Source organism: Phyllopteryx taeniolatus, chromosome 16, assembly GCF_024500385.1.
Source record: "Phyllopteryx taeniolatus isolate TA_2022b chromosome 16, UOR_Ptae_1.2, whole genome shotgun sequence".
Classification (NCBI taxonomy): Eukaryota; Metazoa; Chordata; class Actinopteri; order Syngnathiformes; family Syngnathidae; genus Phyllopteryx; species Phyllopteryx taeniolatus.
The window spans coordinates 8,155,615-8,170,087 of record NC_084517.1 but is presented as its reverse complement, the minus strand read 5'-3'; the positions used below and the strand labels follow the sequence as shown (position 1 = coordinate 8,170,087).

General features: G+C 42.4%; 2 protein-coding genes across 2 annotated transcripts; one reads left to right on the top strand and one right to left on the bottom strand.

Annotated features, from left to right (window-relative positions):
- Positions 1 to 257: 257 nt before the first annotated feature.
- spc24 (SPC24 component of NDC80 kinetochore complex) lies at positions 258 to 5,371 on the top strand. Its single transcript, XM_061749054.1, has 6 exons — positions 258 to 370; positions 3,917 to 4,086; positions 4,251 to 4,395; positions 4,567 to 4,671; positions 4,832 to 4,908; positions 4,995 to 5,371. The coding sequence occupies exons 2-6, from the start codon at positions 3,927 to 3,929 to the stop codon at positions 5,099 to 5,101; spliced, it is 594 nt and encodes a 197-aa protein (XP_061605038.1). The 5' UTR covers positions 258 to 370; positions 3,917 to 3,926; the 3' UTR covers positions 5,102 to 5,371.
- Positions 5,372 to 9,712: 4,341 nt separating this feature from the next.
- On the bottom strand, positions 9,713 to 13,964 carry s1pr5a (sphingosine-1-phosphate receptor 5a). The gene is made up of 2 exons (XM_061749845.1): positions 13,656 to 13,964; positions 9,713 to 12,915 (listed from the first exon to the last, which is right to left on the bottom strand). Exon 2 carries the CDS (start codon positions 12,685 to 12,687, stop codon positions 11,482 to 11,484), a length of 1,206 nt encoding a protein of 401 aa, XP_061605829.1. The 5' UTR covers positions 12,688 to 12,915; positions 13,656 to 13,964; the 3' UTR covers positions 9,713 to 11,481.
- Between the last annotated feature and the right edge of the window lie 509 nt (positions 13,965 to 14,473).

Sequence of the window (14,473 nt, the reverse complement as noted above, 5' to 3'; positions counted from 1 at the left end):
AGCAAATTGATGCTGGACAGCAACTGGACCGAGAAGAGTGGGTATGATATTGTAGTGACTAGTAATGCATAATTTGCTACTTAAAATAAACAATGCTATTTCCTTTACTCTACACTTAATAATTCATCATGAGGACAACAGACAGGACAACATATGTAATCTTTTAACTGGTTATAGTTCTAATTTTCAGGCGTGTGGCAGTTACTGGGATTTTTGTTTAAGGTAAAACATAACCTGGCTGCCCACTCTGTGCAGCAGGGGGCGGTAGCAAAACACCAGGCCCTTCAACCTCCAGTCTTGCACAGCAAAGAAGAAAATGAATGTCGCGGGCTCCGTAGTTCATATTTGAATCAAGAAAAGGAACAGCAAGGTAGATTCCAAACTCCAAATTTTGCTCATTTTACTGTAAAATATATATATTTTTTACTCGGTAAATGTTAGCCCAGTGATGTTGCGATAGTGTTTGTTTGTCCTAACAATTTTCCATCATGGCGATGAAAACAAATGTTTAAAATGTGCCGTTTTCACACGCGTTTTACGTCTGTTTTGGAAGTTGTTCTGAACATTTGTGTACCCCAACTACTGTCATTTGTAGAGGCTAATTTGCAGAGCATTTAACTGCTTGATGTTTAACACTGGCAGGTCACTGAGTCTGCGTGAGTTATAGTCGTGAGGATAAGCGGTATCCTTCTTTGAAGGAAACGTTTTAGCCGATAGCAGCTCTTGTATTATTATCAACAGCTGCTATCGGCTAAAACGTTTCGTTCAAAGAACGAATATTTTTAGCAAACGTACTGAATCCGTTTATGAAATTATTTGGCGGCCACCGTGAGCGAGACGAGGTCTTCCCCCCCCATTTCGCCCCCACTTTATACGTCCCCATGATCTCTTCTGCAGTTGACTTTTATCTCTACGTCTTTTTGCGACGTGTCGTCATCTACAGAAGTTGAAAAAAGTCAAGTCCATTTTGACAAAGGAGTTGTAGGTACAGATGTTTTTAAAAGGAGGGAGTAAACATTGGTAGAAAAATAAATACAACTCAAAGTACAGATACCTGAAAAACCTACTTAAGTACAGTAACTAAACTATTTTTATATGGTTACTTCTCACCACTAATAATTCGTAGGTTTTACACGATCAGGAGGTTTGGGGCCGATCACAGAGTTTAAAAAAACGATCATCGATCCAATCACAAGATGGAGCAATGTGTCTATGTAAATGACTTGTTCATTTACTGTATATACTTGTGTACTGTATAGTGACTATCTTAAAGTATTCATTCTCTCGTCCAGTGATTGCCAACGAGTGTGCCGTGGCACATTAGTCTGCCATGAGCAACGTTCAGAGCTGCCGTGGGAAATTATAAAATTCTAGTTAACTGCTCAAAAGATTTTTCATCCATCCATCCATTTTCTTTACCGCTTATCCTCACTAGGCTCGCGGGCTGCTGGAGCCTATCCCAGCAATCATCGGGCAGGAGGCGGGGTACACCCTGAACCGTTTGCCAGCCATTCGCAGGGCACATAGAAACAAACAACCGTTCGCGCTCACATTCACACCTACGGGCAATTTAGAGTCTTCAGTCAACCTACCACGGATGTTTTTGGAATGTGGGAGGAAATCGTAGTGCCCGGAGAAAACCCACCCAGGCATGGGGAGAACATGCAAACTCCACACAGGCGGGTCGGGATTTTAACCCCGGTCCCCAGAACTGTGAGGCAGATGTGCTAACCAGTCGTCCACCGTGCCGGCCAAAAAATTATTCATTTACAAGAAACAATGTATCTTTGTTCCTCTATTTATGCCAGTGAGTCATAATGACAGACAAATAAATGCTCTTCTATTAGATGCCAGGAAGTACACACAGTAATTACTGTGTATCTACTTTTTGTGACATTTTTGTTTGTTGGTGTCCTGAGAGATTTTCCAATTGTAAAATATGTGCCTTGGCTCCATAAAGGTTGGAAGTCACTGCTCTAGTCAGGTCATCATATTCTAATCACTGATTAGAATACATGACCTGACTAGAGCAGGGACTTCCAGTGATGCCGAGATGAAGCTTCATGAAGCATTGTAGCACTTCAGCCATTGGTTCAAGTATGGTTCATTTCTTGATGCGTCATTGCACACGAAACCACCTGCTGGCCATGTGCATAATCACAGGCAGCTGTATGTTTACCACATACAGTATGTGCTGCGCTGCATTCTTGTCTTTTTGGCTCTCATGAATGACTACGTATTACAAAAGATCCATCCATGCATCCATCAATTTTCTGAGCCGCTTATCCTCACAAGGGTTGCGGGTGTGCTGGTGCCTATCCCAGCTATCTTCGGGCAGGAGGCGGGTTACACCCTGAACTGGTTGCCAACCAATCGCAGGGCACACATAAACAGACAACGATGCGCACTCACGTTCACACCTAAGGGCAATTTAGAGTCTTCAATTAACCTAGCATGCATGTTTTTGGGATGTGGGGGGAAACCGGAGTGCCCGGAGAAAACCCACGCAGGCACGGTGAGAACATGCAAACTCCACACAGGCGGGCCTGGGATTTGAACCCCGGTCCTCAGAACTGTGAGGCAGACGCTCTAAGCAGTCGTCCACCATGTCGCCTATTACAAAACAATGTTTGACCAATTAATTTCCCAAGATAATATGTAAAAGAGGATTTTGAAAGTGCTTATTTAGAAATAACAGTTTACCATCTTTTTTTTTTTTTTAAGTGATTCATTCAAGAGGAAAATTATATATACTGGTGTACAGTAATTTTTCCTCTCTCAGTGAGGTCTTATTGTACCTTACTTTCTTGGAAGACAAGAAATACCTTCCCTTTGAATACAAGAAGAAATGGTGGAAAATGCAGTTTTTTATAAACAAATGTAATTGATCAGCCTCAAAAACAGTTACTTATACGGCACGGTGCTGTTTGGGGTTCGAACTCAGGCGACCACCATAGCCCAGGTTGGGAGTCGAGTGAACCAACGGTTGGGCTATTAGACCAGGATGCCGGGGTAGCGGGCAGCAGCTTCTTTCCAAGGATTCCAAGGAGTGACGCAGTCACAATCACGCTCTACCTACTGCCCAAGCAATATCCAAACTGTTGTAAACACTCTCTAAACTCTAGTAGCCTATACAAACTGAGCACATTTTGAATGGGGCCTGGATTTATGTTGCTGTCAAATCTCGTGGCAAACTCTGAAGCGCTTCCCGAATCGGTCACGTCGTACAGCCGGGCAGGGAGGCTTCAGACGTCATCACTTCCGGCTCCTCCCCTAAATGAAGCAAGCCTCGATACGCGGTTTAAGGACACGCCCCCTCCATTACTCGACACTACTAATCAGTCAGGTCAAACCAACATTACAACATGACAGAAATAATGGGAGCTAACTTACTGTAGTTGAATTACTTTATTGTAATTAAATTACTTCACACGCACCAAAACTTTAGAGCCATGATTGCCGTTTATGAGTTGACAAGATAAAGCCCAGTGATCGTTAACGACGGGATGTGGTGGTATCGGAATACAAGATTTTATTGCAGTAGTCTGTCATAGTGTAATTGTGAAAGACCAAATTTGTCTTGTAGTCTGATCCACGCATTACATGTTGTCTGTCTCAGACGTGTTGTCTGTCCCCCACTGCCAACATGTTTTTTTTTTTTAAATAACTTCATTGGTTGTCAGATATTTACAGTACCACGTCAAAAGACATGCAACAAGGTTAAAAATAAACTAGCTTTTGAATTCAAATATACGGTACACGATGGCGGAGTAAATGTCTTTAGCGGAGTCATTGATCGGATCGCCGAATTATGACATTAAAGCCGATCAGCATAAAATGCTAATTATCGGCCGATACCGATCAGGGCGATCAGATCGGTGTAAAGTCTAATAATTTGTGCTTTCTTACTGCCCAGTATCATCAAAATGTCAGGGGATCAAGATGAAGACTTTCAGGAGAGTCTGGATACACTGGTGGCCATCAGCAGGGCTCAACCTGATAGACTAAATCAAGTGGAAAACGAACAGAAGGCCTTTTTTGATCGAATGATGGCGACCAGAGAGACTGTGACACAGATTTTAAAAGGTATTGATTCATATATCATGACTTCTGTAATGACTTCAGTATATTTTCACTTCTATGTCTAATTTCTCTTAAATTCCTAACTTCTGATCTGTACCATCACGGTTATTCTTGAGACATTATTGTTGACAACTCTTATCTAATTATTACAATACTGCAACTCTCAGATATGGTTCAGGAAGAGGAGACTATGGGCCAGATGCTTGCTGACAAGGAAGAGGAGAGGAAGCTACGGGAGAAAGAAATGGAGAGCCTGGATGAGGAGCTGAGCCACCTCACTGCCAAGAGTCAGATGATGGACTCAGAATTAGAGTATCCTTTACACATGGCCGGTTTTTGCTGCATATTAAAATTTAGATACTGCCACTTCTGGCTGTAAAAGCTCTGGCATCATCAACTGTTATCTGACCAGTGTTGCAGTGAAAGATGAATTTAACATTTTGAAAGCATTTTCTTTGTTAGCGTCCTTAACTTTTTCCTCAGGGCTCTGCAGAGCGAGTTGGAAGGACTGAGGAGCTCGGACAACGAGCTCACAGTTCTGCAGAACGAGATTGAAGACGACACCACTGAGGTCATCCCGTCTGCAATGTGAGTGTCCACTTTTCAGTCATTGTATCTGTGGTTGTGTCGCCTGTCATCACTTCAATTACCACATTAATCCTCCAGAATGCTTCTTTTCCTCCAGATAGTTGTTACTTTGGAACTTTAGAAATCAGTTTCAATATATTTTTGAATCTTTGCTCAACAGACACGTCGCAAAGCTGTACTCCTTAATAACCAAGATCAAGTGGGACTATGATACAGAGCCTCACATCCTTAAAGGAGGTACTGTATGTCTTGTGGTTTGTTTTTGGAGGGGATTGAAGTGTGGGTCTGTGGCCAATTTTATAACCAAGTTTCTCTGCTTGCAGTGCATTATGGGCCTGATCTAGTATCTCCAATCCACATCGACACTTCTGCGACATCTCGTAGGGACATAGCTGACCAGTTATGGAACTTTGTGAGCAGTGAATGGTAAATGAATGCATTTGTGCAACTTTACATGTCAGTGAGCAATGTTTGTCCTTCGTAATCAACAGCACAACTAGAAAAAAAATAAAGCCTGGTGTCATTTACTTAAAAACTTCACCAGTCAAGGACAATATGAGCCACTAGGTGTCGCTATGTCTTTATAATATGCAGTTTTTTTGTTTATTATTGTGGAGCTTGTTCTTGCTTACTTACTGTTGTACAGACCTTATTGTGCAATTAGACCTTTTAAAAGAAATAAATGTGTTGCTCTAATTTATTCACATTCTATTCTCCAGCCTGTAATGCCACTCTTTGAATATTTCTCTTTCAGTTTTATTGCTCTTCCACTTGAAGAAAAGAAACCAATGCTATTCTAGAAGTTATTGGGAAAAGATTAGATTAGATTGAATTACAGGAAGTCGTACGACGTTTTGACTTTACGATGCCCGTGCCTCGTCCGACATTTTGTCCCCAGAACCATAGTGTTTCTGCTTAGCTAGTGCATAGTGCTTGTCTGTGTTTGTGCGCTGGGAGTATCTTTGCCTTTTTCGCCCTCCTTTTTTCACACTCTCAGCAGTCATGGTAAGTACAGTATCTTATTTTTTTAATTTTAATGTATTTTAGTTTCTTTATACGAAGTGTTAACCTTTCCTACTGCGGTCACCTGACCGTGGTCGGAAAATGCAGGGGAGACGCCTTCTCCAGTGCCGAGGTTGTCCTCCTCGGGGTTAACTCCCTTCTTTCGTTGCACAGCTGAGCTGGGTGGCGGCAACAATAAAGGCACGAAGCACCGATTTGCTGCTTTAATGGCTTTATTAGCTCCTCTGCACATTCAACGTTAACGGGTCCTCTGCTAATCGCTACTCTTCCCCGGTCGCTGTCACTACACTTGCCACTGTACACACACGCACCTGCGCGCACTCCTTCCTCCTTCACAATCCCGTCTCACTCACACATCGACGCACACGCTGAGCTAGCTGTCACAATGACATGGGACAATACCCATAACAGAAGTATTTCGACGTAAATTTCGACTTTAATGGTGAAATCCGACTTACGCGGAAATTCGGGTTACGTCGCCAGCGTAGGAACGTAACTCCGTCGTAAATCGAGGACTTCCTGTATAGTAAAGTTAATACAAACACTCAATTCATTTACTTTAAACAGTTACAGTAAAGACAGTTGTTTACTGTCAACTAGATCAATTAACTGAGTAACCCTAACCCTTTGTGAGGAAAGAAGATGTTTGACATGAAGGTGGCAATGTGAGAAAAATTCGTACCAGTTTGACAAGTGGAGGACCTGGAAGGGCATCCATCTTAAAACTTTGCCAAACAAATATGAACGTCCATCCATAGAATTCCATACCGGATTGGTCGTGGCTCGGGTTAACAACGTCCGCCACTGGCGCCGTTAAAATACAGGGTGCTGGTCAAAATACAGCTACTGTGGTCGGAAGGAGAGGTGGAAAGTGAGTTCTTAGGCAGAAAGAGAAGAGGAAAGCTCAGAGCCTGAAACTGAATGTGGGGAATTTGAATGTTGGGACTATGACAGGAAGATCTCGGGAGTTGGTTGACATGATTGTTAGGCGAAAGGTTGATATGTTGTGAGCTCAGGAGAGCAGGTGGAAAGGCAGCAAAGCTAGAAGTTTAGGGGCAGGGTTCAAATTATTTTACTATGGTGTAGATGGGAAGAGAAATCAAGTAGGGATTATTTTAAAGGAAGAGAGAGATAAAAATGTCCTGGAGGTGAAAACTGTCAGATCGAGTGATGAAGCTGAAACATGAACTTGAGGACGTTTATGTATAATGTGATTAGTGGCTATGTCCCATAGGTAGGATGTGACCTAGAGGTGAAAGAGGGATTCTGGTAGGAGCTAGATTAAGAAGACAAAGGCGGAGTAGCGAACCATGTGGTGGAAGCTGAGAAATGAAGAGTTTTGTGCAGCTTTTCGAGATGAGGTGAGACAGGCTCTTGGGGGGGGGGGGGGGGGCAGGAGGAGCTTCCAGAAGACTGGACCACTACAACCAAGATCATCAGAGAGACAGGCAGGACTGTATTTGGTGTGTTTTGGTAGGAAAGGGGAGAAGGAGACTTAATAATTGAACCTTAAAGTACAGGAAATCAAACAAAAAAAGGTTAGCTAAGAAGAAGTGGGACACTGAGAGGATAAAAGAGAGGCAACAAGAATACATGGAGATGCGACATAGGGCAAAGGTAGAGATGAGGCATATGATGACATGTCTGTTGGACACTAAAAAGGGGAGAAAAAGCTATACAGGTTGGCCAGACAGAAGGATAGAGATGGAAATGTGTTGACAGGTCAGGGTGATTAAGGATAGAGATGGAAATGTGTTGACTGGTGCCAGTAGTGTGCTGAATAGATACACTTTGAGGAATTGATGAATGAGGAAAATGAGAGATAAGGAAGAGTAGAAGAGACAGGTGTGGTGGACCAGGAAGTAGCAATGATTAGTAAGGGGGAAGTTAGAAAGACACTAAAGAGGATGAAAAAGTCCTGATGACATACGTGTGGAGGTATGGAAGCATCTAGGAAAGGTGGCTGTGGAGTTTTTGACCACGTTGTTCAAAGATGCCTGAGGAATAGAGGAAAAGTGTGCTGGTGCCCATTTTTAGGATCAAGGGTGATGTGCAGAGCTGTAGGAACTACTGTATACACGAATAAAGTTGATGAGCCACACAATGAAGTTAAGGGAAAAAGTAATGGAGGCTAGACTCGGGACAGAAGTATTTGCGAGCAACAGTATGGTTTCATGCCTAGAAAGAGTACCACAGATGCATCATTCGCTTTGAGGTTGTTGATGGAGGAGGTTAGACTGGAATCCCCGTGGGCTATGATGTTTGCGGATGACATTGTGATCTGCAGTGAAAGTAGGGAGCAGGTGGGGGAACAGTTAGAAAGGTGGAGGCATGCACTGGAAAGGGAGGAATGAAGATTAGCCAAAGTAAAACAATATATGTGCATAAGTGAGAAGGCCAGAGGGGTAAGAATGAGGCTACAGGGAGAAGAGATGGCGAGGGTGGGTGACTTTAAATACATGGGGTCAACAGTCCAGGGCAATGGTGAGTGTGGTACAGTCCAGGGCAATGGTGAGTGTGGTAAGGAAGTGAAGAAACGAGTCCAAGCAGGTTGGAGGTGGAGGAAGGTGTCGGGTGTATTATGTGACAGAAGAGTTGAAGAGCAAATTTATAAGAAAGTGGTGAGGTCAGCCATGATGTACGGATAAGAGACAGTGGCACTGAAGAGAGAACAGGAAGCAGCGCTGGAGGTGGCGGAAATTAAGCTGTTGAGGTTCTCTCTCGGAGTGACCAAGTTGGATAAAATTAGAAATGAGCTCATCGGAGAGACGGCCAAGGTTAGATATTTTGGAGACAAAGTTAGAGAGCGCAGACTTCGATGGTTTGGACACGTCCAGAGGAGAGATAGTGACTATATTGGTAGACTGATGATGAGGATAGAGCTGTCAGGCAAGACACCTAGAGGAAGACCAAAGAGAAGGTTTATACTGTAGATGTGGCGAGGGCAGTTGGGGTTAGAGAGGAGGAAGCAGGAGATCAACTTACATGGATAAGGTTGATGCGCTGTGGCGACCCGTAACTGGACAAGCCAGAAGAAAAAGAAGAGGAGTAGTTACCTTGGATTGGGGAAACAGTTGTGACACAAGTCTCTGACAAATCACACGAGCAATAATGAACCTAGATACAAATCTAGCTCAATGTAAGCAAAAGTAGTGTTTCTTCTTATCAAAGAACTCAAGTAAATCTAAAAGTAGCAGTGAATGTAGCACAGTAGCCTTAACGGTAGATCGTTCAACATCCCACGAAGCATGAACGATTCATAATCACAATCCCTTTCCTCTGTTGCTGTGTGTAAAAATGTAAATCTCGTCAGCACAAATGACGACATTTTACCAGACTTGGTCAAATCATTCGTAGTGGGAAGCTAGCATGTAGTTGGTTTTGCTGTCTGTTCTCGCCCTGAAACTAACTACTGTACATGGCATGTTAGCATCAATGTGAACTCAACTTATGTACTTGGTTCATTAAAAATTGTATTTTGGTTTTTATTTAGCTGCATAAGAAGGGGAAGATACAGTAAAATGTTTTAATACACCAAACTTTGAGGTTGTTGTGTTCAAGCTGTAAATTTGACTAAAATACAGATACAGTACTGAAAAATATATTTGTATTCACTTTTTTATGGACCTGAGTGTACTGGAGAAAATTTACATGATAACCGGTCAATAATACTTTTCTATAATCGCCTGCAAAACCGAATGTAATCCAATCCAAGAGCTGTGTAAGAAAAACACTGTTTTGATTTACATTTAAGACAGTTGGTAATTAAATTATACTGACAGGAAGTGAGCAGATTATACATGTCATGTTTACATTAATGTTAGTCTATTATATGCCACAGCAGTATGCTTAGGTGGAGGATCCACTATATTTGCGGAATATATTAGTTCATATTAGCAAATATTTGTTTCATATTTTTACTTCAGATTTAATTGTAATACTATTTTGAAGTAGATTTTCAGGATAATGTGAACAATATGTTTTTTAATAAACTGACACATTCACTCTTGCAACGTGCAAATGTCAATACAAATAGTTTATTCAGTGCACACATAAAAATTGACATAAGTTAATAATTTTACATTAAAAACAGTTCTGATAAACCCATGAGATGCTACATATTTACAAAATAGACATTGGAAAACCACAAACTGTTTTCTATTTACACCTACGTATATACATGATCATGAAAATGTTCCCCTTTTTTTCTGTTGCTACAATGAAATGTATCTGAACGTTAACAGTGCGGCCTGCAGTTTGCTGTGTTGGACATTATGTCCTTTTACAGGGGGGAAAAAAGACCATCCAAATCATGCAACGCCAACTTCAACTTTCTCCACAAACAAAGTTCTGAAGGCTTCTCTCAAGCCACAGGATTCTGTCGTCCCATTCGAGTAAATTAAAGAAACCTATGACTAGCTTAATTCCTTTCACCCATGCATCATCCATCGCAATACGTTAAAAGCTGAAACCCAACCAAGAGAACCATATGACGTCTTCTGTGTGTCTCAGAGTCTCTGATGTTGGCTGTGGCGGGGGGTGGGGGGGGGGGCTCTACCCTGCATTTCTCCTGAACAAAACTCAGATGGCAGAAATTACATGTTTTTTGGCTGCAGAGGTTGGGTGTGGATGCGCCATGTTAGCAACAACATATCATTATCTGCTACACAGGGAGCGGAGATATGGGGAAATCTCATGCTCTGGCTTTGGTTACACTCTTTTGGATGGACAGCATAATTGGCTGTAATTTATGTGAAACATCTGCACAAAGTTGAACTCTTCCATTTCAGTTTTTGTGCAAAAGTAAACAGTGGTGAGATGAAATGGCATTCCCCCAGAAAGTTGCTTAACACTGGCCTTGTGAAGGCTGAAGGACCTTTCTGAAGCATTAAAGTTGCTCACAATGGTATTACATTTCTACTGTCAAGGGTTTTGAGACAGAAACAACTGATTTGTACTGGTCACATTTTCCCTCTGTCAGGGTATGGTGCCAAAAGGAGAGGTAGGCACTGAAGTCTGTTTATCATTCATGTGACAAAAGGATTGGAAAAGGAAGAACACAATTTACCTTTTGTGAACTATTCTTCTCCTAATAGAGTCACATGTAATAAAAGAACAAGAAATGTGAGGTGTCCTCTATTGCTGTCATTGCTGTGTCTGTTCTTTAATTCAGTGGCAAGTTACAATGTTTTGTGCTGACAGGATGTCACACTATTAACACAGCTAATACCGCTATTGCCATTTGGCCTACACACACCCACAGAGTTTATCGTTCCAAACCATACTGTGATGAGCTGAGCTGTACAATAGACAATTCGAATGCTATTTTTGTAAATATGTTGGTTTATATGTGCCCTGCGATTGACTGGCGACCAGTTCAGGGTGTACCCCGCCTCTCGTCCGAAAATAGCTGGGATAGGCTCCAGCAAGCCCGCGACCCTCGTGAGGAAAAGCGGTACAGAAAATGGATGGATGGATGGATGGATGAATTGACCATCACCTATGGAGGCATGGATGGCACAGCTACATACAGTAAGAGATTAGTTACAAAAATTGAAGGTACGCAAAGGTATGTTTAACCAATTGTAACCTCATTATCACATTCATAGACGACTAATACCAGAAAGGCTGAGTGCAACACCATTCTTCTTGTAACTCCTGACATACGCATTTCTCTCATTTAATCACACGTGGTTCAGTTTGAAAAACGTGCATCCTGCCTCAGTCAGTGGTCATGTTTCTTCTAATGCTTGCTCTCATCCCAAGGGCTCTCATGTCAACCGAGTGTCATGTCTTGGACAGTTTAGGGAAGATGGCTTTTATCGTAGAAGGTGTAAAATTTCCAGAAGAGACAGTGGTCTCCAGTCCCTCCAGCCTGTGAGAAGCAGCATCCGTCTTACTGGTGCTGCACTCCAGGAAGGGCACCCCGATCTTCTTCACTTGTCCGTCTTTGGTTAAAAGGCAACGACTGCAGAGCAGCCTGAGGATGGCCTTCCTCATGTCCTTGCTGGTCAGTGTGTAGATGATGGGATTGAGAAGGGAGTTGAACATGGCAATGCCCAGGAAATAGTCAGCCTTGAAGAGCACTTGACAGCTTTTGGTCAGGCAGAAGAAGTCTAGCAACAGGAGGATGAAGAGGGGCAGCCAGCAAACGATAAAAACTCCCAGCACGATGATGACAGTCTTTAGCAGGGCCATGTACTTCTGGGACTTACGGCACAGGCCTTTTCTCAGCGGGCCTGAGCCGAGACGCTGGGTGTTGGACTTAACAATGCGAAAGATGCGCACGTAGAGTACCACAATGGACATGAGGATGGTGATGAAGACGGTGACGCAGAAGAGGATGTAACTCTTGGCGTACAGCGGCAGGACAGTGGAGCACTGGTCCAGCCGGCCCATACAGTTCCAACCGAGAACGGGCAGGACACCCAGCAGCACGGACAGCACCCAGCTCGCTCCGATCAGAGCGAACATTCGGCCTTGCTTGTCACCCTGGTAAGGCTTCATCCTCACCATGGTAACGTGGCGCTCGATAGCGATGGCCAGGAGACTGATGACGGACGCTGCCAGCATGATGAACACCCCCCCTTCCCTTAGGAACCACAACACAGGGGTCATGTTTAATGTGTTGGCACCAGATGTCATGAGGTTCACCATGTAGGTGAAACCTGCCAACAGGTCGGAGAGAGTCAGGTTGCCCAATAAATAGTACATGGGCAGATGGAACTTTTTGTTCTTCCAGATGGCCACAAGCACCACTGCATTTTCCAGAACAATAAGCAGGCAGACCAGCAGAAAGGCAATGGCCTCCGGCTTGAGTCCTTCCTTGTATTTGTTCTCCTTCAGCTTGCCTGTGAAGTTGTAGTGCTCAAGGATGACCGCATTGCTCTGGTACTCCCGAAACATCCGAAGCAGGTTTCCTGTCGAGGGGGACATGCCCATATCCGATGGAGCTGCTGCAGCGTAAGCAGCGTGGAAAGAATCTGTTGCCATGTTGCTGGTCTCTTGCTTTACTTCAAGCCTTTTTTTGATAAAGTTCAGAAAATTAAATCCTCAGACGTGGGTTCTTAGAGTCCTCTGATGGTGCATTGTTTTCCTCTATGTATAAAAAATGAAAAAAAAAGTGTCCAATTGTGGCAGTCAAATAGGATTTCCTGTGGTTTGCTCAAATCACATTTTTTCAGTGCCGAGACTTCACACAAGGGGGCGATGCGAGCCAACCTACACAGGTCAAGAGAAGAGAAAAAGAAAATTACCGTTTGCGACAAAGACATTAAGACAATAAAAAGTCAGGAAAACATATGTCATGCTTTATATTCAAAATATTTATATAACTCAATTTTAGCAATCTCATACTAAGAACACTAAATAATAATCATGATTGGGGAAAGCCACCAAAATTTGAAAATGACAGCTAACCACAGCAATAAATTTACATTGCTGGAAAAAGCATCCAAGTTGCGCATTTAAAAAAAAAAAAAAAAAAAAGGAGCACTCTGAATTCTGAGCAAGTGTATATTTTATATACACGCAAAACTTTTAAATTCAAAAGATATGCTTTTTATAAACTTGTTTTAAGTTTTTATGTTACAGTTCATTATCGGGCTCAATTGCTGAATATCAGAAATATAATCTATACAATTTCCAAACAGGATGACAAAATTAGTAATAGCCTACAGTAGATATATGTTATGTTAAGAAAATATAATTAAGTCATAAAGAATCAAAATATCTAATTTGCATAGAGTCTGATATAATTTTATTTATTTATTAATTTTTTTGCTACCAATGACGAAACAAATACAGTACATAGTGTAGCAATGAGTTACATTTCCAATTCCAAACGAGAACGCGGGCGAGTTTGCATCAAGCGAACGCGGCCACGCGTGACAAAACCGGTGACACATCGCTAACGCAAATAAAGCCCGCTGTAAAACCAAACTTCTAAAGTTTTCACGCACCTGTAAAAAGAAGAAAAAAGTGAGAAAACTCCAGCGAAAAGATGACAAGGGGCATTGGAGGAAGACGGTGACGAGGTCCTCGCACGACAGCGACGTGAGTGGGAATGACGCGGCCCGGGGCAGCGGTCCACGCTGAGTGGGCTGTTCCACACTCTGCGGTGCCCTTCAGTCATTCCTCTCCCTCCCCGCGCCTCGACCCCCGTGGGAGTTGTTTTCTAGAGTTTGGCCCCAGGCTGAATGGCAGTTGAGTGGATTTCGCCTTAAGTGACGCCATCAGTTACATCCACATTTCGAGATGTGACGTTTGTCATCTCACGTGCCATTGCTCCCATATTAATGTCTCTCCTGGCAAAACAAGGGAAGTGCGGCTACTTCAGGAAAAAGTCTGGTAAAAGTAGAATTATGATTCAACTCCTGAGTTCATCTCCTTTCATGAATTAAGATGTGTGTGTCTGTTCTTTTGTCCTATAGTAGTGGTGGGCGAAGTACGGCCTGCTACCCACCGGGCATTTAGATTATCAAGAGTCCTGGAATATTTGTTGTAATTTAGTGACCCCCCCTCCCCCCCCCCAAAAAAAAATTGGTTGATTAAAAATATATTAATTTTATTATTTTATTTATGTCATTAACTGGTTTATTTGTTTTCAATAATAAAATAAAACATTGGTAAAATAATCAATCTTACAAAAAAATTAAAATGTTTATGTATCTCATTGCATAATTAGATATTTGAATTACATTTGTAATCAAATGAGCTAATTTTAAATTAATCTATGAATGTTCTGGTCCATATGTCTGTTTTAATGATTAAATGTGAC